Source organism: Corvus moneduloides, chromosome 2 (assembly GCF_009650955.1).
Source record: "Corvus moneduloides isolate bCorMon1 chromosome 2, bCorMon1.pri, whole genome shotgun sequence".
In the NCBI taxonomy this organism is placed as follows: domain Eukaryota; kingdom Metazoa; phylum Chordata; class Aves; order Passeriformes; family Corvidae; genus Corvus; species Corvus moneduloides.
Genome location: NC_045477.1, coordinates 675,699 through 703,663, shown reverse-complemented (window position 1 = coordinate 703,663; position 27,965 = coordinate 675,699). Strand labels below are relative to the sequence as shown.

The following is a 27,965-nucleotide window of genomic DNA, read 5'->3' as shown; positions in this document are numbered from 1 at the left end:
CTGCACGGCACTGAGCCACCCGTGGGTGCCCAATGGGGCTGGAAGCGGGGGGAAATCCCATTTCATGGAGCAGGCTGAGCTCCAGGAGGGAATGGTGAGCAGGGAGGAACATGCCCAGGCAGGCTCAGTGCCAGCGTGAGGGCTCGGGGACAGCGGGGACGGACGAGGAGGGACAGGAAAGCGTGACCGGCAGCGTGTGCCGGGGGAAGCGCAGAGCCCCGCTCTCCCGGCCCCATAAAGCCCCCGGAATCCGGCTGGGGCGAGGGGCCGTGGCAGGGCCCGTGGGGCTGGGGACAGGCTGGTGGTGGCCCGCGGCGGGGCTGGGTGGCTGCGGCAGGTGGCTCTGCCCCGGGAAGGGGAGGAGGCTGGCGGCACTCCCAGCCCGGCCGGCATCCCTCCCCGCCGGCAGCGATGCTCAGTCCCGGCTCAGCCTGGCAGCAGCGCAGGCAGGAAGGGCACACGAGGTGAGTGCGAGCCCCCTTCCGACGCCCTGAGCCCCACTCCTCTCCCCGTCCCTACACCCCTCCTAAGGTGGGCCCCCACCAAGTCGTACCCCATCTGTGGGTCCCCTGCTGGGATAAGCGCAGGTCTTGCCCCAAACCTCCCAAATTCAGCCTACTTCTCCTAAGTCAGGAAGGCAGCCAGATCCGACCTCATTTGCCGTGGGCTCGTGGCTGCTCAGCCCCTTCCTCCTCGTCCTCCTCGTCCTCCTCCTCCTCCTCGCAGCTGGGGTCACATCCTGGGAGGTGCACCCCGAGTTTAGGGTGACCCATTTGGGAGGGGGATGAGCTGCCTCTGCGCAGGTACAGCTGCTGGGGCAGCAGGCAAGGGGTGCTCGGGAGCTGGTGGGGGACAGGGTGGACACCTGGGGGGACTACGGCGGTTTGTGGGGCCGGCGTGCCCCAAAGGATGGCACACGTGGGGGACTGTGTCCCCGTGTCCCTTCCTGGCCGTGCCTGCTCCGGGGCCCCAGCAAGGTGCGAAGGGGCACAGGGGAGCCCGGCAGGGCTGGCAGAAGGGCACCATGTCCAGTGGGGGATGGCAGGTCAGAGGGGCTCTGGCACCCAGTGGGAAGGGAAATGCCCAGGGGTTTTAGGGCAGCAACCTCTCAAGATGGGTTCACAGTGATTTGTGGGGGGCTGTGCCAGCTCTGCACCTTGCAGGGGTGCAGGATATGTGCCCACCATCCCCACACAACCCTGGCAAAAGCAAACTTTGAACCCAGCCATCCTGGTCCCTCGGGACAGCTGTGTCCCTGCATTGTCCCCAGCCCTGGGGAGGAGAGAGGGGCAGGCAGCTGCCCTGGAGCCCTGGGAGCTTTATCCCCTCAGTGGAAGGACTGAAATTTAGGGAGAGGGCTGTTGGGAATGCAAAGGGCTTGGCCACCCTGCTTTGTGGCAGAGGAGGTGCATCGAGGACCATTTTGGGGTAATTGTTGGGTCCCGGGAACACCTCCACTGTGAGGGCAGCCTCTTGCGAGTCTCCCTGTCCTTCCCTGCAGCCTGAGGAGGACATGGATGAGAACAACCGGACGGAGACTTGGCACCAAAGCCTGCAGGCAGTGCTGAATGCCTTAAACCAGACGCTGCACGGGGCCATCCCCTGTGCTGGCGAGCCCCCAGCCAGCACGGCGGGGGCCGCACGCGCCGGCCACGCCGGCCACGCCGGCCGCAACGACAACGCCTACATGTACATCCTGTTCGTCATGACGCTCTTCGCCGCCACCGTGGGCAGCCTCATCCTGGGGTACACCCGCTCCCGCAAGGTGGACAAGCGCAGCGACCCCTACCACGTCTACATCAAGAACAGGGTCTCCATGATCTGAGCCTGGCCCACGCCTTGTCCCCGGGGAGCCACTTGGGGTCACCTTGCAGTGCACACCCCGCTCACCTGTGGGATGTGACTGTGCTGCTGGCCCCAAAGCTGCTGGGAACTCCCTAAAGCTGCTGAGAACCCCCCAAAGCTGCTGGGAACCCTCACCATGGAGGAGCTCAGCCCTGGTGTGAGCAACGCCAGGATGTCCTGGCTGGCAGGAGCTGGCAGAATGTGACCTGCAAGCAGGTCCTGGTCCTGCAGACCCACCTCGGCTCCACCGTGGACATGGGGATGGCAGGGGCAGCTCCTTTCCCACTGTGGCCTGCATGGGCTGGCAGGAGTCTTCAAGGAGAATATTTCCCCATTTCCCTACTCAGATCAGCCAGCGTTGACCTCCCTGGGCTCCCAGCAGGTGTGACAGGGGTTAGCGGGTTTTTCTGGTGCTGAAACCCTGTAATGTTTGAGCTGGGCTGGGCCCTGCTTTTCTGGCAGGGAATTAAAGGAGGTGGCGGGTTCCAGGGGACTTGTGTTTGCTTCTTCTCCGAGCACAGTTGGCGTTTGGGGCAATCCGTGGGGCACCGCTCTGTGCCAGAGCCCAGGGCATGCTGAAAGGGCTGAACCTGCTCCCTGTGCGCTGCCCAGGTGGATTCAAGGGCAGCCCCTCGGTGGCATCACGGCCCCTACGATGGGACAAATCCCCCAGGCTGGAGCGAGCCCCGCACTCCCGGTTGGATGCTTTGTCCCTGCTGCTGTCCAGGCAGTGCTGCTGGAGCTGTGGGCATGCTGTGAGTGTGGCCGGAGCCCGGCCGGAGGTGTGTGGCTCCATGCATCTCCCAAAGTCTCTCCAGGCTCCGGATGGTGATGCCGGAGTCTTTCCTGCTTCCTTCCTGCTGTCAGCTGTAGCTTTGGCCTTTTGTACTGCAGGTCCCAAATGTGTTTTCCATGGGGTGAGGGCGCAGCGATGGACGGGAAGGGGATGTTCTTGGGTCCTGCTGGGCTCCTTGGCTTTGACTCTGCTATTAAGCTGGCCGGGTTTGGACCTGGCCTGTGGAGTGGCCGGTGTCCAGGACAGTAAACGTCCCTGTCCTTCAAAACGGGCTGAGGGGCAGCGCCAGTGACCCAGTGTCTCGGACGTCTTAGCCTGTTCATAATGGCATAATGAATGTCTTTAATTGCAGCTAGATTAGGTGGCCCATAGGGGCCTTTCCGCCTGCATTCCAAGGTTAAACACAGTTGCAATCCTGAGCCCAAGCAGTGACGCCAAACCCTAATCCAAAATATAATAGTGGATGTGAGCGTGTTTGGGGTAGGGCTGGAAACCTTGGCACCGGCGGCACCGGGATGGCAGCAGCTCAGCGACCAGTTCCTGATTTGCCATGCCCTTGGCTTGGGCACAAAACCTGGAGCAGGGAGCCTGTTTTGGGGCTGATCCCACTGGGATTGCTGAGCCAGGCAGGGCTTTCTGGGGTGCAGGTGTCCTCCGGCACCTGGCCTGAGCGGGAAGTAGCTCGAGAGGCTTCGCTCTGTTTATCTTGCAGCTGCAGTGCTGGGAAAGGAAAATAAACCCTTTATCTGCAAATAAATCAGGGGAATCGGGCCAGGTGGGGGCAGAGACACACACCGGGCTGATCCTTTTTCCTCCACCTCCCCGGGGCTTGTCCTCCTCTAACAGCAGCCCCTCCAGTGGGATGGGCCATGGAGCAGCCAGGGCTGGGATGTGGGACCCTGCGATGGGATGGGGGCTGGATGGTGAGTGTGGTACCCCAAATCCCCCCCAGTGATGTGGAATTCTTGCTTTTCCCACTTTTGGGAGAGAGGGATGGATCTGGTGACCCCAGAATCTCTTCTGATGCTGTGACCCAAGGGGGGAAAACCCCGTTAAAGGATAACATGTCATAAAAACTTGGGGAAAAAAATGCTGCTCTTCCCTAATGTGTAAGAATCTGGGGGGGAAAATCCCTCCTGCAAGGCACAGCTCCTGCAGCAATGGTTGCCCACCCGATCTGCGATCCATTGGCAGCTCCACTGTCCGTCCCTGCCGGTCAATTCGGACCAGAGGCTGTGGCAGGGCAGGGCAGGGCTGGGGGGACGCCCCGGGTGCCCTCACCCTGGAGTCGCCGGCCGGATGCCACCAGGCTGGGTGACAAGATGCCAGTGCCACCTTGTGGCAGCTGCCTCAGGGTCCCGGTGTCACATGCCCGGGACACCCCGGCGGCAACCCTGGGGCAAGAGCAGGGACTTGTATCCGCGGCACCTCTGGTTTCTGTCTGGCTGTCCTTGTCCCCAAGGCTCCCACGGCTCCAGCCTGGCTGGTGTCCTCATGGGATCCATGGTCTGGGACAGCTTGACGAACGTCCTCAGCAGTGGATTGAGCTGGGCTGCTCCGAGGGTACGGAAACAGGGATATGTGAGGGAAGGACGGATTTGGGACCCTCCTGAAATGGGTTTGCTTAAGGAGGCAGGGGAAGGATTTTGCAACTATTTAGGTGCTCTTCCCAGAGCCGATGGGGCTCTGGCCTCACTCCCTGGACTGCAGCCCCAGGAGCAGACGATTCCTGGGTCACACTCACAAAGCTTTTGTTAACAGCAAGGAGATGCTCTCAGCAGACAGAGAGAAGAGTTTGGAGTGTGCCGGTCTTGGCTGAATCCCTAAATCCAACTGAGCCAATTGTAGCTGACTACATTTGGGTTTTAAGCAATGCAACTAGGAAAAAAAAACAAGGCTCCTGGGAGGCCAATTTATTTAAGATTTTTTCCCTGGCACACAGCAATGGATCACGGGTGAGACGGTGTCTGGTACTTGGAAAAGGATGTTGGAATGTGTGGGAAGTTTGGGCTGACCTTGGCTTAGCGGATCAATGGTCAGATTGTTGGAGCAGCAGGAATTACAGGAGCCTGTTCCTGGGACTGCTTTGATGCCAGGCATTTCGATAAGGAATGTGTAAGGTGAAATGATAGCGGCTCAGGGTGAGAGAGCAACAGTATCAGTAAGTGCTGAGCTGCCAGCACGGGCTGCCTCGGGTCATCCTGGTTTGGAATGGGCGGTGCAGCCTGGCTGAGCCATGGGAAGCTGTGTTCGAGGGGAGCTGCTTCTCCAGGAGAGCTGTCAGCGCTCCACGGGAAGGCTGGGTTCTGGGGGGAGCGGGTGTTGGCCAGGGAAGAGCTGCTCTCCCCTCAGGAGTGCTGAGCCAGGCTCACATCACCAATGCTCCTTTGCAGCCTGAGGGACAGAGGGGTCACCATGGGGAAAGTTAATGTTGGGAATCCTGGGGCCAGTTCCGGGCCCCGCACGACAAGAAGGACACTGAGGGGCTGGAGCATGTCCAGGGAAGGGAAAGGAGCTGGGGAAGGGTCTGGAGCCCCAGGAGCGGCTGAGGGAGCTGGGAAAGGGGCTCAGCCTGGAGAAAAGGAGGCTCAGGGCAGACCTTCTCACCCTCCAGAAAACATTAAGGAAAAAAATGGAGGCCAAGGGAAAGGACTCGCAGTCCACGTCAGGCCAGAGGAGTGCTGCACCAGCATCCCTGCACTGCAGCAGGTGGATGCCAGACAAACACCTTCCACATTGCAGCGGGGACAAGAGAGACAAAAGTGCCTCCAGCCAAGGAACCTGACCCGTTTGGAAGCTCTGCAGGAATTCCCGCTTAGGGTCAGTTGCTTGAAGTCCTCTGTGGCCCTTTTCCTCTGTTTTCTATCATCCAAGTCCCCTCTCTCACCCCAGGCTTCTACCAACTGCTTTAGATAAAGATGTGGGAAACCAAATTAATTATGTTCAGGTATGAAAAATATTTATTCTGCCCCTCTCGATTTCCTGTCTGTCAGCCCTCCAGCCCTTGTGGGAAGATGGATGCATCCCTGCAGTGGCAGAGGAAGCATCAGGTCCTGGCAGCTCTGTTCCAGAGGATACTCAGCACAAACCCCATCTCTGACACATCCCTCTTCCCTGAGGCAGGAATATTTGCTGCTGCAGCTTTTCCCACTTTGCTGAGTAGTGCTGGACACAGCCCCTGCTATTGCCTTACCCACAGAAGTCATTTTTCAAGGGTTTTGTTGGGTTTTTTTAATGGAAGAAATGCAGCATTCAGAAGACCTTTCCAGTACAATTTTTTTTCCATTTTCCACACAACTCGCACCATACTTTGGGATTAATTGGGGTGAAAAGCCTGATCTGCACTCATTCCTTGTCCTCTCCCCAGAGGACATGGGCCCATCCCATCCCATCCCATCCCCTTTCTGCCGATGGATGTGTCTGCAGGGCACATGCAGGGGCTGCTTATGCTGAGAGGGGAGGATTAAAAATAACCAGGTCTGAGTCTGGGTTCTGCTTGGTAAAGGGCAGACACTGAGGGGGGAAAATGAGGGGGCTGGTGACCAAAGGCAGCTTCCCTGGTGTCCCGAGGGCAAGCAGGAGAAATGGAATTCCCGCCAGCAGCCCTGGAAGAAGCTCGTGCCCCAGAGGAAGGGAGGATGTGGGAAGCTGCATCAACGCCTACTCCAGAGGGGTTAGGGTGGGAAGGGGTGATAAACCCAACTCCCCTGTGCTGGCTGGCTTGGGGCAGCTGCCTCGGGTGTGTGCTCATGGGCAGAATTGGACTTCTGGTGCATTTTTGTCTCCAAGCTGCCCCTTAGGACAACTCCTGCCACCTGCATTTCTCAGCTACGGTGGGGCCAGTGACCCAGAGAGCTGAGACTGGGAATGGTGAGGGGAGCTGCTCCTGCCCTCCCTTTGGGACCAGCGCAGAGATTTTTCCAGTGGCTCTGAGCTGCTCGTTACAAACTGCTTTAAAAGGATGTTTGGAGTGTTATGCTCCTGAGGAAGCTCAGGAGTGTGTTGCTAGTGCCAGAGGGTGTGGGATCAGGCCTTCCCAAAGCTGACATCATGAAGCATCAAGCCAAGGACAGTTGCAGAACTTCAAAAGCCACTTCCTAATGCCAGTGGTCCCTGTTGCATCCTTACCACCTGCCAGCCTGTGCTCTGTGTCTGTGCTCTGCCTGCAGAGTGCCTGAGCTCCTTCAGGACAAAGCCCTTCTCCTGCAGTGCCCCCAGATCTGCTTAAACCCTGGCATTCCAGCCCAAAAAGGCACTCACCCCTGCCCTGCGGTGACAGCTCGCAGGGATGTCCTCGCTGCCTGCCTGGAGCTCTCCACTGCCTTCCCGACGATCCCCGGCTCTGGGAGAGAAGGGACAGCTGGGAGTTGCCGTGTCATTATCAGGTAACCCAAGAGAGCCGGGAGAACAAACAAGGTGTTCAGGAGACATAAATAATAAACCAAAAGCTGTGCCCCAGAGCCAGGGCGTGCACAGCGCTGAGAGGCTCAGCCACCAGCGGCAGGGGCACACTGGGTTCACCCCACACAGCCCCAGCTCTCTGCAGGAACAGGGAGCAGAAAAGCAGCCTGGACTATCATGGGAGCTGCGGGCTGTTTGTACACGATATGGAATAAACTGTGCAAAATGCCATGGAAACGCTGCTCCAAGTGGGTTCCACCCCAGGCTCCCGGCAGCTGTGAGAGCACGGGACTGGTCCCGTTTGTTGTGCGTGAGGATTTGGGCTGTGGAACCAGATCCCTGAGGATGCTAAGGGGATGGAACAGATATTTCTAATTCTGATGTGTGCCTTAGCCCTTCTTGTAGGCTGATCCCACAGCGTGGGCAGCAGGGAAGGGGGGGATTCTGCCCCGCTCAGGTGAGACCCCGCCTGCAGAGCTGCCCCAGCCCTGGGGCCAGCAGCACAAGGACGTGGAGCTGCTGGAGAGAGTCCAGAGGAGGCACTGGGATGATCAGGGGGCTGGAGCCCCTCTGCTGTGAGGAAAGGCTGAGGGAATTGGGATTGTTCAGCCCGGAGGAGAAGCTCTGGGGTGACCTCACTGTGGCCTTCCAGTACCTGAAGGGAAAGACAGAGAGACTTTTTACAGGGGCCTGGAGTGCCAGGACAAATCTGTCCCAAACTGACAGAGAATTGGTTTAGATTAGAGGTTAGGAGGAAGTTCTTTGCCCAGAGAAGCTGTTGGAGCCCTCTCCCGCCATGCCGCAGCCCCGGGCGAGGGGCGCTGAGGGCGGCACGGGGTTTCCCAGCCCCTGCTCAGCCCCGCTCCCATTGGCTGCTCTGTGCTCCCTGCGCGGGAAGGGCCCTCGGGCCCGGGGCGGCCTCAGCTCCTCGGCACAGCCCGGCCGAGCGGCTGCGGGGAGAGACAGCTCTGAAACAGCTCTGAAACAGCTCTCACACAGCTCTCACACAGCTCAAACAGCTCTCACACAGCTCTCAAACACCTAGCAAGAATCGGTCCCTATCTATTTCTTTTCCACAGCCTCCTTGTTTGATATGCGTGTTGAAGCTGCCCGTGGATCCCGGGCAGTGCCCAAGGCCAGGCTGCATGGGGCCCTGAGCATCCTGGGCTAGTGAGAGGTGTGCCGGGCTAGTGGGAGGTGTGCCTGCCCGTGGCAGGGGTGGCACTGGAGTTGGTGATCCAGCCATCGTGCCCTCTGCGTTTCCTCCTGGCAGGCAGAGCAGGGCCCGTCCCTGGCCTGTGAGGAGCGATGCCTGCCCAGCGCCACAGTCCCGCGCAGGTGCTCACGCTCCCTTTGGCTCGGGGGAAGCCATTCCTCCGGCTGAGCCCTGCCACGGCCCCGCTGGCCCTGGCGGCTCCCAGCACACGAGCTGGCGGCTGCCAGCAGCCTGGCAGCCCTTCTCCTCGCAGCCTGGCTGGTATCCATCGCTGGCAGCGTGGCCTGTCCCTGGCTTTTGCTCCCTGGGCTGTTTGCTGTCGCTTGCTTCGCTCTGCGCGTGCCGTGCCTCAATCAGGCGAAACGATGCGTGAGGATGACAACGTAGAAACCTTGGCTTTCCTTCACTCATGGATTAGTTGCCTGTGTTCTGGCCTTTTTTTCCACGACCATGAGGACTGGATATTTTGTTGCTAGCAGCGGGTGAAAAGAGATGTTTGTGCTGGGAGGCAGAGAGCGTGGGGAGGCCCTACAATCCCCCCGAGTGCCTGGGAGGGCCATGCTGTGCTGGGCCTCCACACACTCCGATCATGCCAGCAGATGGGACTCGGTTTAGCTTTCCTGGAGCAAGATAATCAGCTTTAAACATTCGTCTGGAGGCTGATTAACCCTCAAATACACTGGACTTAGTTGTCATCTCCCACGAGGTCAGTGTTTTCTCCAGGCCGACGCAGCGAATCTTCATCAGTGCATTTTAAGCTGTATCGCCATAATCTTTTTCCGTGATTGCCCTGCTCTGGAGCTGCTCAGGCTGCCTGGCATCTGCCACGGGGTGCCTCGAAGCTAGAGATCCAAACCCTTTTCACAGGGAAACATTTGGGAACTAATCATCACCTCCCAGTGTGGGGTTCACTGCTGACATCGTGGGAAGTATCAAACCCCTCTGTGCTGCAGTTAATTCCTGGTAAGGAAATAACTTTTATCCTCCATGAGACTATTTTGTTCTCCAGGGGAATAATCGTGGAGGAGTGCTGACATTGGAGAGAGGGATAGTTCTCCCATCTTTCACCTGGGTTTGGGGGAAACACAAAGTTTTTGGGCTGGACCTCCCGTTATCCTGGGCTCTGGCCTTCTCTCCTTGAAGACAAAACACAAAGGAGGAGATAAGAGCAGCAAAAGCATGCAAAGCACTGAGCTCTGGAGAAATGTGTCAGGGGCGGGGTTCTCATCAGACTTCTGGGCTCAGGATGGCATCAGCGCTGCTGCAGATGCTGCCAGATGTACAACAAGGAAGGATTACATCCCATTTCCTCACTTTATCAGTGTCCAGGCTCATCTCCTTCTCTGTACCAGGAACGGGGACAAAAGAGGACTTAGGAGCATCCTTGCTTCTGGTGACCTACTTTCTCCTTATCTTCATCTTCTGTTGACTTCAGTCACTAATTTACTGTAACAGACCAGTCAAAAGGTTTATCTCCCCACATCCAGCCCCACATCTGGACCAGAGGGTTTTTTTGCGTGTAAGCCAAACTTTCTTAGGATGGATCACTCCCTTCTCTACGTAGTTTCCAACACTTTGCTGTCCTGTTGGGTGCCCCTGAACTCCTCCTGGGTAGCCTCTGCCCATCCTCCCAAAGCCTCCTATCCCCTCCTGCAGAGCTGCCCCAGCCCTGGGGTGCCAGGAAGGGACACGGAGCTGCTGGAGCCACAGAGCTGCTCCAGGGCTGGAGCCCCTCTGCTCTGGAGCCAGGCTGGGAGAGCTGGGGGTGTTCACCTGGAGAGGAGAAGGCTCCAGGGAGAGCTCAGAGCCCCTTGCAGGGCCTAAAGGGGCTCCAGGAGAGCTGGAGAGGGACTGGGGACAAGGGCTGGAGGGACAGGACACAGGGAATGGCTTCCCACTGCTAGAGGGAATAAATGGGATATTGGGAAGGAATTGTTCCCTGTGAGGAACAGGGAACAAGTTGCCCAGAGGAGCTGTGGCTGCCCCTGGATCCCTGGAAGTGTCCCAGGCCAGGTTGGAAGGGGCTTGGAGCCACCTGGGATAGTGGAAGGTGTCCCTGCCCATGGCAGAGGATGGGACTGGATGAGTTTTAAGGTCGTTTTCAACCAAAACCATCTGTGATTCTATTATTCTATCCCTCTGCAGTGCCTGCCGTCACTATGGCAACCTCTGCAAGGATGTGCTGTGGGATTGGGATGCTGTATGGGATTGGGATGCTCTGTGGGGTGAGGCTGTTCTGTGGGGTGAGGCTGTTCTGTTGGATGAGGATGCTCAGCAGGACGTGGTCACTCCGAGCCTGCTGCTCAGGGCCGGGCAATCCAATTAGAGCTGATGCAGTCAGGGGAGGGTTATGATTCTCCTCCTAATGGCCATGGAATTGCCATCTGGAAGTGCTTCTAAGCAAGGAGCTCATCCCCCAGAGCAGCACCTAACCCCTTACTCTCTCGGAGGGAACAGATGCTGCTGTGGGCAGCCCGAGGGGCACAGCCGGGGAGGGTTTTAGCGTTCCCTCGGCTCCGTCACGCCGTGCCCGCTGGTGGGGCAGTAGGGGACACAGGGGACATTGTTTTTCCCCTCGGGGACGGGGCGGGACGCGAACCCGCGGGCCCTGAGCCCTGTCCCGCTCCCTAAGGCGACAGCGCGCCGCGACGGCTGCTGGGAGTTGTAGTTTCTCCCCACCTGCCACCTCCTCCCTTCTGCGCCTCGGGGACTACATTTCCCGTCATGCCTCCGGGAGGGGCGCGGGCGGGGCGGTGGCTCGGGGCGGGCCCGAGGAGGAGGAGGAGGCGGCGGGGGCGGCCGCTCCCCGTTAATCGCTGTTGGGCGCGCCGGGCGGGGATAAAAGCCGGCCCTGGGGGGGTTCCCAGGCACCTTTCACCCTCTTCCGCTTCCTCTCCCCCCACCATCCTCCTCCGAGCGATGCGCGGTGCCGCGGCGGGCGTGGCGAAGTGAAGAAGCGGCACCTTCTCCGTCTTCATCCCCTTCCTCCTCCCCGCGACCATGGGCGACTGCGGAGCCCCCGGGGACGTGAACTCCAACGTGCTGGTGGCCCGCAGCACCGGCGACGCGCAGCTGGACAAGGCGGTGTGGCAGTGGCTGAGCTGGGACAAGGTGGGCGAGCGTCGGCAGTTCCCCCGGCACAGCCCCTGCCCTCCCGGCGCGGTGCGACAGCGCCTGCGACACCTCGGGGCCATCGCCCCATCGCCCTCGCCGCCGCTCGGAACGCAGCCCCTGGGCCGGCAGGTGCTCCCGAGGGTGCTCCCGAGAAGCCGCCAGCTGTGCGGGCAAGGTGCGGCCGCCCGGCGCTCACCTGCGCGGGGCTGGGCATGGATGATGCCATCCCGGCGCATGGAGCACCGCGCCTGCCCCGCCGGCTCCCTCCTCGGCTGGGGCAGGCAGGTGGCGGGAGGGATGGAGCAGTGGCTCATTAAAATGCGGCATGAGGCTGTTTTCCTGAGATGCCTGAATTTAACCCCTCCCCGGAAAAGAAAAGCCGGGTTCCAGCATTCCCCTTTTCTTTTTGGCTCCAACATGGTGTCAGGAGCACTGCGGGCTTGATTAATTCGGGTTAAGCCACCCAAAGTTGTGGTAACAGTGTGGTACTGGAGAGTGTTTTGCTTATCCTGTCTCTGAAAGGGTTACTTTGGGGTTTTTGGGTTTTTTTTGGCAGCTGGTTTGTCCAGCCATCATGGCCTGTGCTTTAAAAAAAAATCTTGATGATGGGGGAGGGTAAACTACCAGTACACCGGTGGTTTAGGGTTCTGAATGCTTTTTCCTTTATTTTTTTTAGGTTTTTATCTCCTGAACTTATTTGGCCATTATTTTTATTAATTAGGACTGCCAGTGTGTTGGTACTGTTTCCTCTTTGGTTTCATCCTGTCAGGATCAAAGCAGGAGGGCTGCAGGCAAATGCCACCTGATGGCTCTTAGAGGAGCTTTCTCCTACTTGGAAATATGGTCTCTCCTCGCAGCTTTGCAGAAATTAACAGGTGCCATCTGCACATTCTGCACTCAGAGCTGCTGCTGTGAAAATATCCGGGAATAGTGGCACGGGGGAGGGAAGGAGTGGAAAAAGGAAATAGCATTCCTGATAACACGTTTGAGAACCCAGGCTGAACTCCAGTAAATACTTTTTTTTTGATAACAAGAGCCTTTCAATACACTAACAAGACGTTGTTTTTTAACAGGGTGTTTTGTCTTTCTGAAAAATCTGTAAGGTCAGAGAACTTCCACCGGGGGAAGAATATTCAGATTAAAACTGGCAACAGTGCAATATCCCCATTTCTAGAGCTGCTTCTCAGGCTGTAATTAATCAATAAAATACCAAGTGCAGGGTCACTGTGAGTGTACCTGTTTGCCCTTGCTTCCCTAGGTGACAAACATGACCTTTCCTATAAAGCTGCCTGAACTTGGAGAATTCGGAACTACCTGGGGAGGTTTCCAAGAGAGCTCCTGGGACATTTGACAACTCAAAATCACCTGGAGGAGGAGGTGGAGTGGGGGCTGCTTGCTGGGGCCGGGGGTCGTTCAGGAGAGGTGTTAACAAACGAGGTGAAGGCAAGGGGAAACTAGGAAATACGGCATGCATGGGCAGGGATTGTTGGGCCAATGCCCTCGTATTTCACCACAAACCGAGGAAATGGGGCCTTTGCTGCTTATCAAACTGGACCCCCCTTCCCACCCCCAGCTTCCTGAGCTGCAGGGATTTTTGTTGCCTCTGATCAAGGAAAAATCTATGCACTCCATTCCCAGCTGTGGGAGGCTTTTGTCCTCTAGCTTAATTGAAATTTGCCTGCTGTAATTAATTACCAGAGTTGTGCTTTCTGTCCTTTGTGGTTTGGGTGTTCGTGCTCACCTCGCCTAAAACCCTGTGTGGGTGGAGGAAACCTGGCTGTGGGGTGAGCATCCTGCTTTCCTCCCCTTCTCACCAGCATCCTCATTAATGCTCCTGGCATTCCCTCTCTTCCCGTTCTGTCCCCTTAGCTGCTGCTTTGGTGTTTGAGTCAGGCTCGGAGGCACAAGGCAGCGCCCTTTGTTCGATCCTCGCTGGTAAAGTGTGTGACCAATTAGTCATTGTTCTCCACTGTCGCCCTTTAATTCCCTTTCATCCCCTTCCCAGTTTTCCTATTGTACTTCCACATCTGTCTCGGGTCTCCTGAAGGAGTCTGGCTGGTGTGGCAAGTGGCTCAGAGCAGCCTTTGTACACGCACTGCTCCTGGCTGGGGGTACCTGGGGGAAGCTTTGGCTCTTAAAGGCACTGGTTCCACTTCACGTGGCGGCGGGGGGGAGAGCTGGAATTAATTATCCAGGAGCTGTTTGTGCAGGCCCCATTCACTGCGTTCTCACTTGATTTTACTAATTCATGGACTCGGTATCCTTGTCTCGGCTGTAGTGTGGAGAGTTCTTCCATGGTGATAAGGTGGTTTTGCGGTGCTTTTGGAGTGTCCCTCGGTGTTCTTCTAAATTTTGGGGCTTTTGAGATCCTTTTCAAGAGGAAGAGGACTTGATAGTTTGAGACCAGTAGTTTGCTCCAGTCATTTGACTTGCAATGTTTTTGCTTATTGATACTTTTAAGTGAATTTTTAAGAATAATGTTGTGTAAATCAAGGCACTTGAGACTTTTCCTCCTTCTTCCAGCTACACATGCAAAGAGTATGGGGAAAACAAAAAAAGATGGCTGTGAGAGTAGTAAATTGCCAGTGATTTTGACAGGGTATTAGCTTTGAAACTTAACTCTGGTGGTAAGTACACGCGATTAACATGGTTGGGTGTGAAAGAACCATAAGAAATACTCAGTTAATGCCCTTGTCTTTAATTCTCCACTTGATCCAGAGGTTGAATCCTGATGAGCCACAAACAAGTGTGGTTGTGCCTCAGCAGGCAACTGTGCAGTACATGGAACACTGAAAATTTGGCGGAGAATATATATATTTTTTGTTTAATAAAACTTCAAGCCTTTCTGAAAGGTGTTGCAGAGTCTCCTGCAGGTTGTGACCCCAGAGTTCTGATTCTGGCAGTGGCTTCTTATAAATGGTTGTTATATAGAAATATATACGTAGAGTAATAATTTTAGAGGAAAAAATATTACAGAACCTTTTTTTCCTGGTGTTTATGTGAGCACAGAACAATGTTCAGTCTGTCACCCACGCAGCAGCCTGTCTGTCTGTGTCCCAAATCCTTCTGATTTCCATTTCTTTGACAGGGAATGCGAAGTACTGATGGGGGGAAGGTTCTGACCGGATCCTCTCTCCTCCCAGCTTGCCAATAGTGCCAAGCCCTGCTCTCCAAGAGTGAGAGCCCTGTCTGGGTGTACAGGGGACAATAGTCTGCTTGAGATGGGGTGGGAAGGCATTGCCTGGGCTCTGGTTGCTCTCCACTTCCCATGTTTCCATGGCAAGCCTCAAAGCTACTGGGAAATTAGGGGTGCCTCACAAATTTACATCTTGAAGTGGCAGGTTAAGGTGCCTGGGGGCACTCACATGGTGTTGGTTGGTGCTCCAGGATTGGCCATTAGGTGAGGGCAGAGCTGCTACTCGGGGACAATCCGGGCCAGGGGACTGGACCAGCAGGGACATGCAGGGAGGATGGGCTGTGCTGGAGGAGCTGGAATTCCCTGTGGCAATGCCAGCTCACCCATCCCTAGCCCAAACACCAGCCAGAGTCCTGTCCTTCCATCCCTTTTCTGCCCCAGCAGGGTGTCTTCAGGTAGCAGGAGCCTCGCCCAGGGCCACTGTCACCTTATCTGCCACCTCCTCGTGCAGCTGGCCGTGGGCAGGACCCTTTTGCAGCGGGAGCCGGGGACACGGCGGCTGTTGCCTCTTGATTGTGGCCTTGGCCTTCCCCTGGCCTTTACAGACTGTGCTGTGTGTGCTAAGCACTTGGGGATGTGTGGTGTGGCACCGCAGGGAACACAGAGATACATCAGGGAGGTGTCACCTGTGTTGGGTCAGTATCATAGATTTTTTATATACACGTATATACTGGGTATCATAGACTCTTTGTATACATGTGTCTATTAGAGAGGTGTCATGTGTTTATTTATACATGTATTATCAAGTTGAAGTATTCCTAGTGTTTTAGGAGGGTGATCAAATAAATGTATGGAGTTTTCTATAGAAATTCTGGTGCTGATGGCAAGGTTGGAAGGTGTGAATTTTTTTTTTCCTTGAAAAGTGAAAATATGAAAAGTGATGGAATTTTTTGGTTGAAAGTTTCTGGTGTTGTTAAGCAAGTTAGAGGAAAGGTAGTAATGAATATTTGCATCCAGCAGACATTTATCAAATAACACTAGAGTTAGGAGTCAGTGGATATTTGGTAACCAAATGCGGGGCCTTTTCCACCAGTAAATAACCCTTGGAAAACCAACAGCAGTGTGAGGCTTTGAGGGGTCTCTCTTCCCTGTTTGGGAAGAGTTGGTGCTGCTTCTGCTGGATGTCGTGCAAGCTGCTGGGATATTCCCTGCTCAGCTTTAAGCTCCTGCCAACCCAAAGCATTCCGTGATCCCAGGGAGGTTGGTTGGCCAGCAGTGCAGAGATTTGGCACGTTTGGGCGTCAAAATAAATGCTGTTTTCACATCATCATCATCCATGTGCTGCTTGACTTCAGATGAAACACTACAGCCTCTGAGCTCTTCACTCATGAGAATTTGAACTGCTTTGTTAGATCCGTCGAGATGCAGGGATGTCTTAAAGCATTGCCTTTTTAAGGACTGACTATTTTTGTATCAAACAGCCTGGTTTATATCTGCTGAAGATAGGAAGCTTTAGGCAGTTTTGTGGTTTTTTTTTTTTTTTTAAGGATGTTAAAAATCTTTCAAATACTGTAGTCTTAAAATCTCTAAGAAACTTTTGTATTTTGTACTTGGAAAGATGAACCATCACAAAAGCCCCTGTGAGACCTTCAGATGTATGACTTGATTTCATAACTGCAAAGCAAGCCAGCAAAACCCCCTGTTTTTCTCAGGATTTGCAATGGGGTTAAGTGTCAGCAGTGGAAGCTGCTCTGGAATTCCGAGGTCAGGGTGGCAGATGGTGCTCAGACCCAGGCTGTGTTGCAAGAAGCTACGCTGGGCCATAGGGTGGGAAGCTCCAGCTGGGGGGGAAAGGACAAGCTGGAAGGATGGTGCCAGACTGGGATAAGGGCTGTCTGGGGGTCAGGCTTATACATTCAGTAGTATTAGAACGCAGACTGAGATAGAGATCATCAGCACTTCTGAATTTATGCCCCTCTTTCTGTTGGCCTGGGGGTTTCAGGTTGTTTGTAGAAAGCTTGGAGATTTTCACTTGTAACTTCTTTCTCCTCCTTTATTTTCTGTAACTTCAGCTTAACTGAGTGTGACCTGAGCAAATTAAAATGTTATTTGGGTGCTATTTTGGCCAACTCATTTTTATTCCTTAGGAAACAAATTAAGTAGTTTCAGTCAAAAGTGCTTTTTAATGTATTTGTAAAATAAATGTTTGTGCTATTGCTTGGGTCTTGCCTCAGTTTTGCAAAGCCCCATAAACTATGGAATGTGCAATTTCTATTCTATTTTTGCAGGGAAGCAATGCAGTGTGTCCTGAAAAGCTATCAAGGATGCTGTGTAATTTAATAACCTTATTTTAAAGCAAACCCGTGCACTATGGTAGTGTGAAATGAGGTTTTCAATACTCTTGCCTTAGACTCTTTTCACGTCAGTCATTTGTTTCATGGTTGGCTGCCTATGAACAGCTGAGAAAGAACTTCCACTTTTGCAGTTTAATATTTGTTGTGCCCTGTTGTTTTGGTTTCTTTTTAGGCCTGTGTTTAGCTGTGTAGTGAGCAATGTCTTGCTGTGGTTGCCAGGCCATCCAGGAGCCTGGACAATAATGGCTTGCCTTTTATTTTAGAGCATACAGAAATAAAAAGTTATTTTAAATTCACATGTCTAGTGTTCAGGGTGTGTTATCAAGCTGCAGGAGTAATTTCAGATTTTTCAATGAGTTTTATTGATTACTTTTTCTCCCAGTGAAGGTGCACAGCTCATATCTTTGTGCTTTTCCCAGCATTTTTCTAATCCTCCTGAAGAACCTCCCCCTCTCTGTGTGGAGCATGTTTCCCAGTGCTGTTGGAGCTGGCTGACCTCTATTTTAAATGTCAGGGGTGCTTCACCCCTGCCCTGCAGATTCCATTTGCCTTTTTTAACCCTTCCTTGCGACCCTGCTTGGAGCAGCACCACTTCAGACAAGCACTTGTGCCACCAGACCTGTGTTTTACACATCTGGAGTCAGTTTTTTTCCAGCTGTGTAACCACTGCCTCTTCCTCCTTCTCTGCTGTGTTTGTAGGATCTGGGAGGTGCCTTGTCCAAACTGGGTGTCAGCAGACAGGCTGAGTTTCTTGGTGCCCAAGTTAATTCAGTATTTGTTGGATAACTATGAGCAACAAATAGTGGAGGCGTGCAGTGTGCAGCTTGTGCGCTTACAGGTTCTCAGCTGTGATGGTGGTGCAGATCTAGGGAAACTCTGACTGAAGAGAGGGATCACTCTGGGTAAGAGTCCAGCCAGCTGCAAAGCACCCTGGCCACTGCTGGGGGGGCTTGGGGCAACCTGCTCCTCCTGTGCAGGGTGTCCCTGTCCATGGCAGGCCTGGGATGATCTCCGAGGTCCCTTCCAACCCAAACCATCCTGCAAGTCCCACGATTTTGCTGTGCCTGTTTCCTGTGGGTGGGGAGGAAAGAAGCGCTGCTTTGAAGTTCGGATTTTGTCTGTCTTCCAGCGGCACAGATCGGGAATTCAGGTGTGTTACTTGCCTTGGAAAAACCTGTTCCAAAGTCTGTGCTCCTCACACAGAGGAGCTGGAAGGTGTCTTAATGACCAGACAAACACATCAGTGTATCAGTAGCAGCAAGAGCTCTTGAATCTTTTGTTAGTAAGGATGATGTGGGAAGAATGTGATAGAAATGAGTTACAGTGAAGGCTGGTGCACAGCCATTTTAAAGGATAGCAGGAATTTGCTGTAGGAGTAACTTAAAACTGATGAGCATGTACAGTTCAGCTCCACATTTCAAGCACTGAATGAAGAGCTTCATGGTCTTTTGCAGAACCAGAAAACCAAGGAGCAGATTGAGAGCTTGCTGCAGAACGGGCAGCACGAGGAGCTGCGGGACCGCCTGTGCTGCCGGCTGACCTTCGGCACGGCCGGGCTGCGCTCGGCCATGGGAGCAGGCTTCTGCTACATCAACGACCTCACGGTCATCCAGTCCACTCAGGTGAGCTGGGCACGGCTGTGGGAGAGGCTCTGCCCCGCAGGGAGCGTGTGGGATCAGCGTCCTGCTGAAATCCCGGGGCTGGGACGCAGCAGCTGCTCAGCAGCGGCGGGGAAGCAGGAAAGGTTCGGTGCTCAGAGGAAATGAAGTGGCTTGGAGAGGTGGGAGTGGGCTGGAATTTGGCCAGTGGTTTGTCTGTATCACAGCCCTGTAGCTGGAGATCATGAGCTTCTGTGAGAACTTGTAGTATTTGTCAAAAAGAAAACAACAAAAACCCCAAACCAAAATAGGAAAGCCCCAACCAACCAAGGCTTTTCTTTCTTTTTTAGCACAAGTTGTGGATGTATATGGACTGAGTATTTTAAATATACTGAAGCAGTTTATCTGTTCCCACCTTTAGCCTTGACTATTGAAAATAGATTGAGCTGATATATTTGGAACCCTTGAACTTGGAAAATCAAGAAAATGTTTGTTATGACAAAACTACTGAATCTTACCTGCTTTGACAGGTACTTTTTGTAGAAATGGAGCTTCAGCCATATGATCAAAGGTGTTTTATTGCATGGTTTACAAAGGGTTGGTAAAATCTCTCATTTAATACTGTGCACTTTTTAGGTGGTTTCTCTTGGCAGGCTGGTGCTCTGACCTCCTTCAGGAGATGTGATTGAAATAATGCTTTCTGTTGGCCTAGGATGGAGTGATGTGCTTACAACTTGGAACAGCTGGGACTCTCCTAAGCTGTTTGACATTGTTGTCTGAATTGTACAACTGGAGCCCACACTCTTGTGGGAAGCCAGATTCCAGTACTGTTTATAGAGGTTTTGTGTCCAAGTGTTGGTTTGAAACCCAGCCTTCTCTCTGACAGTTTTTCTTTTCAGGATCTTCTTGGATCTAACAAAAACCTTTCCTTAGGTGTCTGATCTGTAAACTGGACACATCTCAGAATGATGCTTCCTGCGATTCTGCCCTTCCTGAATTGGGTGTGCCAACCTCCTCTGCCAGGAATGCTGTAGTGGCATGAACAGGTCTAGGTGGACTCCATGGATGCAGTGGGAGCAGAGTGAGGAGACTGAGAAAAGAGGGGTTTAAAAGTCAGTGTTTAGTTGCCAGTGGTGGCATGGTGAAAAGCAGCTGAGCTGCTTTGAACAAGCCCCCTTTTCCTGGAAGCAGAGGAGGTTTCTGGGTGTCATTTCCCTGCTGTTGGGTTTGGAGGTGCCGGTGCTCTGAGTGTTGCCTGCTCCCTTTGTGCCTCAGGCTGGCGGAGCGGGAGCGAGCGTGGGTCTGCTGGCTCAGCCACATTCCTGGCAGAAAGGGAAAGCTTCCCTTCTGCTTGGCAGGGAATGTGTTGGCAAGCTCAGTTTCATGGGCATTGCTGGTTTTTGAGAGTAACAAACTGGGGGTGTGTGCGTCTGCTCCCTCTGCACAGCTGCTATTTTTAGTTGTTTATTAAAGCTGTGTATCGAGCTGAGAAAAGCAGCTGCTGGGAAGTGGATTAGAACTTGTTTCTGAAGTAAACTGCAGGAGATTTCATTGTTGTTTGAGCACTGTTTCAGAAGCTGAGGGCAGGAACAGTTCTGCTGAACCTGGTCTGAGCATGGGCAGCCCTGGCTCTCTGGATTTGTCCTTACCTGGAACGGGAATAAACAGCCAGTCAGATAGCAGACTTGAGTGTAATTAACACTTCCTTCAATTAAAATAAGCCATAGTGAAGTTGCATGTGTGTTCTGTCCTTCACTTGATCAGGTCTTTTTCATTTGATTTGATTATACTGGTATGCGAAGTCAGATCCAGGAAGGTGCAGAATATTCAGCAGTTGCTTTGGACTCTGCTGAAAATTGCAGGTACATAAACTCCTTGTAAAGCTCTGATTCCTTGGCTTTTGTCCTATTTGTGTATGTCCAGGTGCTTTTATCAGTGGGACAGAAACCTGTCACTCATCTTCACAGTGACAAAACCAGTCACTTTTGCATCAAGGCGTTTCCTGCTGCTTAAAAAGCAAAGCTAAAGGTAATAGTTGAAAAATTTAAATGCTGGACTTCATAAAGCTGTTCCTACCTCTCTGGATTTCATCAACCAAAAATCTTTCCGTCTTAGCTTTGATGCCATCACTTTTCCCTCCCTTCCCTTTTGAACTTGAGCATAAGGGACTGGACGTGCTGCAGATGTACACTTGTGCTCTTCCATGGATTCTGCATCAGGAAATCACCTGAACCATGCAGTGGGAGAGGTAATCGTGATACCTCAGTCACCTGAAGAGCATTTTGGCTTAGATCTGATGGGGTTATGCAGTTATGCTGACACCTGCTGATGAGCCATTAATTATCACCACAAGGTGCACCTGGGCCTTATTTAGAAGTGGTGGGAATGTAATAGCTGTAGCAATTAGGGACACTATCAAAACCTGAGTCTTGTTAAAGGGAAATAGAAATTCTTCAAACTGAGGAACTTCAAGAGAGGACCTAACCCTAGAGGTGCTGGAGTGCCTAACTGCGCTGGGATGAGCTAATGAGTCATTAATTATCACCACAAGATGCACCTGGGCCTTATTTAGAAGTGGTGGGAATGTAATAGCTGTAGCAATTAGGGACACTATCAAAACCTGAGTCTTGTTAAAGGGAAGTAGGAATTCTTTAAACTGAGGAACTTCTTCAAGGGAGGACTTAACCCCAGAGGTGCTGGAGTTCCTAACTACCCTTGGAGGGTTCAGACAGTGGAAAGGCTCTGCATTCACTTCCTCACTGACATTTATAGATGTACTTTTATTTCCTGCAGCTTTCACAAAGATGTTTGGATAGCAAGCAAGTCTGGTAGGCGTGAGTTAACTTCAGCTGTGGGGTCTGTGGCTGAGCTTAAGGGATTAATTTTAAGCAACCTGCTCCACAGCAGGCAGTAAAGACATTGCTGTTTTTCTTCATACAAAATCTTAGCCTGAATAAGGGATCTGTTATAAGGAATCTGCAGTTCATGTCTTCAGATGTTATTCAGGTTATTCAAGTCAACTTGGATGCGTTTTTCCCATTCCTCTCTCCTCTTTGCAGCTGTGAGTGAAAGCTCTTGGCAGGTTGTCAGGGCAGGGTAAACATTTTGTGTGTTTTGGGCTCAGTGTGAAGGTGACTTCAGCAGGTGATTCTGCTGTGGCACAGCCTCCAGACCTGCCACTATTCAAAGAGTTATCTTTATTTTAAGGATTTCTTTCCTCCTTCTCTGTAAATCCCTCCACATTTGCAGCTGAGAGGGCTCTCCAAAGAGATGCCAGTATCCACTAGGTCATGCTTTGGAATACATCCTTGGAGTGCCTGCTTGAACTTGATTTCAAAGGCCTTTCCCAACCTTGACAATGCTGTGATTCTAAAGGGCCAAAGCCATTTAAAATAATTGATCTTGGCTGAATTCCAGGGTAGGAGTCAGGCTGGCTTTCCAGATACCCAGTCAGATCCAGATGAAAACATCCTGAAGAACTGCACTAAATACTGGTGGGGGAAAAAATCTGTTTAATGCTGGTACAAAACACCCCCACTGCCATCAAGAGGCAACTTGTACCCCTGTGAGAGGCAGCGTTGATGGGATCAGCGTGGCTCTGTTAAGTTCACTGTGCTGCGTTGTCTGCCTGTGGGGAACTGCAGCCTCTGGAAACTTCCATTGACAATAGTGCTTCCATCTTTTTATCTAAAACTGCTGATCCACCGTGGGCTGTTTCCCTGATGGATCTCCAGAGAGATTCTGGCTGGGAAATGAATGGATGTGAAGGCTGCAGGGCAGGTGAAACTGGAGTAAAAGCTGATCTTCCCACCCAAGCCTTTCCCTGATTTTTAAGGCAAATTTATGACTAACCGTTTGGAAACAATGGTGAAAATGTCTGACTTGCACTGTGGGCAGAGAGATAAAGGCTAGGCTGGCACATCTTGTGTTGCTTGAGTGGATGGAGTTGAAAACATGGATTTTTCTCAATTCAGTCTTTAAGACAATGATTTGAATAAATGAAAGCACAGTGTGGATTGAAAATGAGTGTTTGCTGCTGAGGGTTTATTGTTGTTCCACTCACTTTTATTTCCCACAGCTGTTTCTCTGGTTACTTGCTTTCTTTCGGTGAACACTGGGGGAAGACCACTGCAGCTTTTGTGAATATCACTATTGATGTGTTGGAGCTGTATTTTGCCTACTGATATTATCCATCCTTTGTGGGAGACCACCTTTAACGTTTGTGTGTGCTGCACTGCAGCTAATTATTTTTTCCCTTTTTTTTTTTTTTTTTTTCCAGGGGATCTACAAGTATCTTGAGAGGAACTTCTCAGACTTTAAGCAGAGAGGCTTTGTTGTTGGATATGACACACGAGGTCAGGTCACCAGCAACTGCAGCAGTAAGAAGTATGAGTATTGATTACATCTGCAAGACTAGAAATGAAATTGTGCCTGTAAATGCATTCTGTTCTATCAGCACTTTTTCTGTTTGTGATGAACTGGGCCCCCTCTTTCCTCTCCCTTAGTCCATTTAAATAGTAATGAAGAGAGGCTGGGACTAAATCCTTTGTGGTACCAGTTGGTCAGCAAATGAGGAGTGTAAGGCTGTTTATTCCACCAGAGAATTTACAGATTAAATGCTCAAGAACACTAAGCTTGATATGCCTGGGGACAAATTTAAATATGAAGGTAAATTCGGAGTATTAACATCCAGCTGGAAACCCCTAAATATTAATGCACTTTTAACTCTGTCACTCTCTGGTATTTCATACCTGATTTAAGCTTGCCTAGGGGAGAAGAATTCCACCTGCAGCCTGCTGTAACCCAGTGTGTTTTCACTGGGAATTTTACTTGGATTTTACCTGGAGTGCTTAAAATGCAGACTTCCAGCAATGGCAAATAGTGCTCTTTGCAAGGAAAAGGGAGAAAACTGCTTCCTGAATTCTCTAAGAAATCTTAATCCCTTGTCATTTGGGGAGCAAAACGCATGTGGTAATGGCATGCCTTGCAAAAAAGCCAACCCAGCAGCTAATTGGCATTTAGGTAATGAGAAGTTAATTACTGTAGTTATTGTTGTAACTAACACAGTTCCTTTAAAAAGAATTTTTGTAGTACTTGATGTTTTAGGGATGAAGATGTCCTTGGTATACCAGAGCACAGAATGCAGTGACTTTCTGCCAGGAGTTTCTCCTTTCCCCTGCGTGCCTCTCCCCTGGGCCTCGGGGTACATGTGGCCCATCATCCCCCAGGCTTTGGCCTGAGGGGTTTAAACTCACCTGTGACACTGGATTTGCCAGTTGTGTGCAAACCCAGATTGTGTGGGCTAGGCACGGGCTAAAAATGGGCAAATGAAAGAGCAGTGTTCCTTTTGAGCCACCCAAGGCTTGGAATTTAGGCCTGGTGTTGTTTCACATGTCCCAGAAGCACCTCAGTTCTCAACCATGTGCTCCTTCTGTCTCCTGGGATAATGCACCCTTCCAGCAGTGCTAAAATCGAACTGAACTCCCCCAAGAGAGTGTTTGCAGTGGGAGCAGTGTGCTTTTCCAGCACTGTGTGGGCAGCAGGGCCCAGGGAGATGGCAGACCATCCAGCTGTGTCCTGTGATTAAGCTGGTGTAAACCAAGTAGAGTTTTAGTAGCTTCAACTCCAAGCTGAGCTCTCAAACTCTTCCAGGTGGTTTCAGGTGGCATTTGACAGGTGCTGTAGTGAAATTCTGAGTCAGTGGAACTTGGACTGCTGGTGATGGGAGAGAAGGAAGTCAGTATTAATGCTTGTCTGTGAGAACAAGGGAGCAAGGTGAGCTTATGCCATTTAATCTCTCATCTGTTTTGACTCTGAGACTTCCCACTGCCTCCTGAGCTGTGGGTACCTGAGTGCCAATGAAGTTTCATACCAGTTATCTGCAAGAGAATGAGCTCCCCTGTTGCTTGAAAGGGCAAGTTTATTATAAAAGCAAGATTTAGAACTATGGGCACTGTTCCTGTTTCTAAACATTCTGGAATAAGGGGTGCTGCTTTGCAGAAATACATTTTAGGAATAGATCTGCTTCCTGGACATTGTCTGAAGCTGTTGGGCAGGGCTGGCAAATGAGCTTTGTGTGGGGTAGCAAATCCCTTTCCAAACCTGCTGTTACAGACATCTGGTGCTTTGAACTTTCTTTGAAGTTGGTTCTGTCCTTGAGCAAAGGGTGGGTGTTCTGCCAGTGGGTTCTGTATCTTTGCGTGGGATATCTGCTTTGTTTGGGTGAGGGACTGCAGTGCCTTGCACTGTCCAGGCAGCAGCTGAAAGTGCTGTCTCAGATTCTACAGCCTGAAAACTGTTACCCTGACTGTGCAGTTTGTAGGATAGCCCTCTTAGCATAAGCCCAAAAGCAGCACAGTGCTTTAAGAAACAAGTGCCTGAAGGTGACAGGAATTCCATCTGGCTGCTGGGCTGTCCTGGGGAGCTGGAGTGACTGAATATTTTCTTTTTCCTCTTGGTAGGCTTGCAAAGCTCACTGCAGCAGTCCTGCTGGCAAAAGATGTACTTGTGTACTTCTTCTCCACTTATGTCCCTACCCCCTTTGTGGTGAGTCACCTTCTTGTCCGTATTGTTGCACCACACAGTTAAGGGAGTATTTGAATTTGCTGAAAAAGAACCAGCAATTGTCTTAAAGTGTTACTTCACAGAAAAATAGAGGCTGCTTGGTGCACTTGGCTCTTCAAGGAGGCTGTAACAAGGATGTCGCTGAATTCCTCAGTGCCTCTGCTTTTAATATCTCAAAAATACTCTTCTAGGCACAGCAGCTTTTCCTTGCACGGTTTTAAATCCTTGCTTGTGTTCCATAAGCTCTTCCAGCATGCTGTGTATTCTGTGGATCTTGGTTTGAGGGGAGGACTGAAATGCCTGGAGCACCTGTAATTTGTTTTTCAACAAGCCTTTTTGTGAATTCCTTTGTTCTGTCTCAGCCTGTTCCTAAGTGCTCCTGTAATCTGAGTGTAGGCTTTCTTTAGTTGGCAAGTTAATGATTGCTTTTTTGTATTTGATAAGAGGAATGTTTTTATGGAGATGAATTAGAACCAGCTTTCTACTACTGGCTGCAGGAGGCAGTGCAGAGTGTTCATGTGTGGGGTTTTCAGACAAACTGGTGCCGGGATAAAAGCCACCTCTGTAGGGTCCCATGGCATACCTGTGCCCCTAACACGAGTTTAGTGGCAGAACCCTCGGGTAATGCTGTCTCGGGGTTCCCTTGCAGCCCTACGCCGTGCAGCAGCTCGGAGCTGTGGCTGGGGTGATGATCACGGCCTCCCACAACCGCAAGGAGGACAATGGCTACAAGGTAAGGCCTTGGTCACAGCGTGTCACAGCCTTTCTGGCTGCTTTCCAGCATTCCCTGCGTGTGCTTGGCCCGTTGTGGGAGCCACGGAGTGGTTTGGCTTGGAGAAGACTGTAAAACTCATCTAGCCCACCCGCTGCCATGGGCAGGGACACCTTCCACTAGCCCAGGTGGCTCCAAGCTCTGTTCAACCTGGCCTTGGCACCTCCCAGGGATCCAGGGGCAGCCACAGCTTCTCTGGGCACCCTGTGCCAGGGCCTCCCCACCCTCCTGATGAAAAAGCTTTTTCTGTGTGTGTCCATTAGAAGGATGAGTTATTTAAAGTAATTCGCTTCTATGACTTGACACACTCCTCTGTGATGAGAACATAAGACCACACAGTTTGTCTATCTCGAGCATAAATCTGTAGTGACATTCCACAGAGTCTAATCAGCAGCTGAAGAAATGCTCCAGCAATTTGTGTGTTTTTAGGCTTAAAAATCAGTTTAAAACAAAGCCAGAACTGAGGTGAATTAGTGCACACAGTCGGGACTGTGCTGAAGATGGGAATGATTTCAGAGTGGATTAATAAAACTCAGTAGCAGTGTGGTGTTCCCTGGTTTTCTGGGCATTGAAGAGGGGTGGGTGGCTTCACTTCGAAAGCCTGGGACAATAAAACCATCCACAATAGCAAATGCGATGTTTTAACTGAGTATTTCCTTCCTCAACTCTGTAAGAACCTGAACTAAACTCAACTTGAACTGAGCAGAGCATTCTAGAAGCCCTGTGTCAGGGCAGTGAGTGATGGCAATGTGAGGAAAGGCAGTCCTGCTGTGCCTAGAGAGAGAACTCTTGGGGGTGATTGAACTGCTCTTGTCTTCCCTGGAACAAGCTGTGAAGTTCTTCATCAGCCTTTGCTTCTGCTTAGCTGCAGCAATGAGAAAGGAAAGAAGCCATGTGAATTTCCCAGGTGCTTCATTTGTCAAGAAGCAATTTTGTTTGTGTCTTCTGATGCACAGCAGTGTACTTCTCTCAGGGTACTGGTTTGTTTCCTGGTTTACTTTTCTCAGGATACACGTTTGTTTCCTAGTCTTTCCCAAGAGCTGTTTCATCTTTCACCATTTCCCGTGTGAATTTCAGCAGCCTCTGAAGGTTTTGGACAATTTTAACTGAAGGTGACAAACCCAGAGGACACTGACAGGAAAACAGAGGCAGATTATCTGGGCAGAGTCAGCACTGTGAGCTCAGCCATGCTATTGGCAACAGACTGTGGGAAAATTGGCCTCTAAATAATTCTTTAACAAAGACCTTTTTTTGTAGCTGAGGGTTAGATATGGTGTTTCCACTCTGGATAGTGTTAGCAGCTGAGAGATTACAGTTGTTCAGCTGTGGAAAAACATGGACCTTGGCACACTGCTTATCTGTTTTGCTTTGGGTTCAAAAACAAGTTGTGCTCCTTTTTCAAAAGGAATGCCAGCCTTGGAGAAGGTGATGTTTTTCTGCTGTTACAGTTTGCACAGCACTCCCAGATAAAAGTGCCCGGTTTTGGTTTCTCACATCCTGATATTTCAGCTGTAGTAGTTAAATACCAGCTTTTATGGAAACAGGTTGTGTTGCTGTGTAAGCTCCACTTAGCACAACGGCAATCATGAACTCAGAGGCTCACGTTGAATGACTCCAGATGTCTTGAGAATCAAGCCAGTCAGATGCTGACTTCTCTGTATGACCTAAGCAGAAAGTAGGTGGAATCCTATAGCTAAAAGAATTTCTCAGGTTAATAATCTTTCTAAATAAACTGTGTCTTGTTTTCCTTCAACTTACTTCCTTCAGGTTTATTGGGAAAATGGAGCACAGATAACCTCTCCTCATGATAAGGAAATTATAAAATGTATAGAAGAGTGTGTTGAACCATGGAATGGCTCTTGGAATGAAAATCTGGTAGACACCAGTCCCCTCAGACAGGATCCTCTGAAAAAAATCTGTGACAGCTACATGGAGGATCTGACAAAGATCTGCTATCACAGGTATTGTATAAAGTTTTTAAGTAAGCTGTGGGTTGCAGGTGGAAAAACTGACAGCAGGCAGACTTCACTGTGTTCTCTGATGTGTCATTATATTCAAGGGTCCACCACCCTTAGGGTTAAACCATTTGGGTGAGAATAAACAGCTGCCTTGGGGAATTAAGCTACAGTGAAGCACCCCAGTAGAAACCATTTGATGCAGGTGAATATT

At 51.5% G+C, this 27,965-nt stretch overlaps 2 protein-coding genes across 4 annotated transcripts in view; both read left to right on the top strand.

Annotated features, from left to right (window-relative positions):
- The first annotated feature begins 80 nt into the window (after positions 1 to 80).
- PGM2L1 (phosphoglucomutase 2 like 1) overlaps positions 81 to 27,965 on the top strand; it is a 37,804-nt gene continuing 9,919 nt past the window's right edge. Inside the window, exons 1-6 of one of the 3 annotated variants that reach the window (XM_032094684.1) lie at positions 81 to 464; positions 18,317 to 18,484; positions 22,740 to 22,846; positions 24,922 to 25,006; positions 25,674 to 25,757; positions 27,564 to 27,757. In XM_032094684.1, the coding sequence (XP_031950575.1) occupies positions 111 to 464; positions 18,317 to 18,484; positions 22,740 to 22,846; positions 24,922 to 25,006; positions 25,674 to 25,757; positions 27,564 to 27,757 (992 nt within the window). In that variant the 5' untranslated portion in view covers positions 81 to 110. Of the gene's footprint in view, positions 465 to 11,046; positions 11,370 to 18,316; positions 18,485 to 22,739; positions 22,847 to 24,112; positions 24,236 to 24,921; positions 25,007 to 25,673; positions 25,758 to 27,563; positions 27,758 to 27,965 lie in introns of those variants that run through there. The other 2 variants (XM_032094685.1, XM_032094687.1) reach the window with 2 other exon arrangements.
- On the top strand, positions 382 to 2,336 carry KCNE3 (potassium voltage-gated channel subfamily E regulatory subunit 3). The gene is made up of 2 exons (XM_032094726.1): positions 382 to 464; positions 1,502 to 2,336. The coding sequence occupies exon 2, from the start codon at positions 1,514 to 1,516 to the stop codon at positions 1,823 to 1,825; it is 312 nt and encodes a 103-aa protein (XP_031950617.1). The 5' UTR covers positions 382 to 464; positions 1,502 to 1,513; the 3' UTR covers positions 1,826 to 2,336.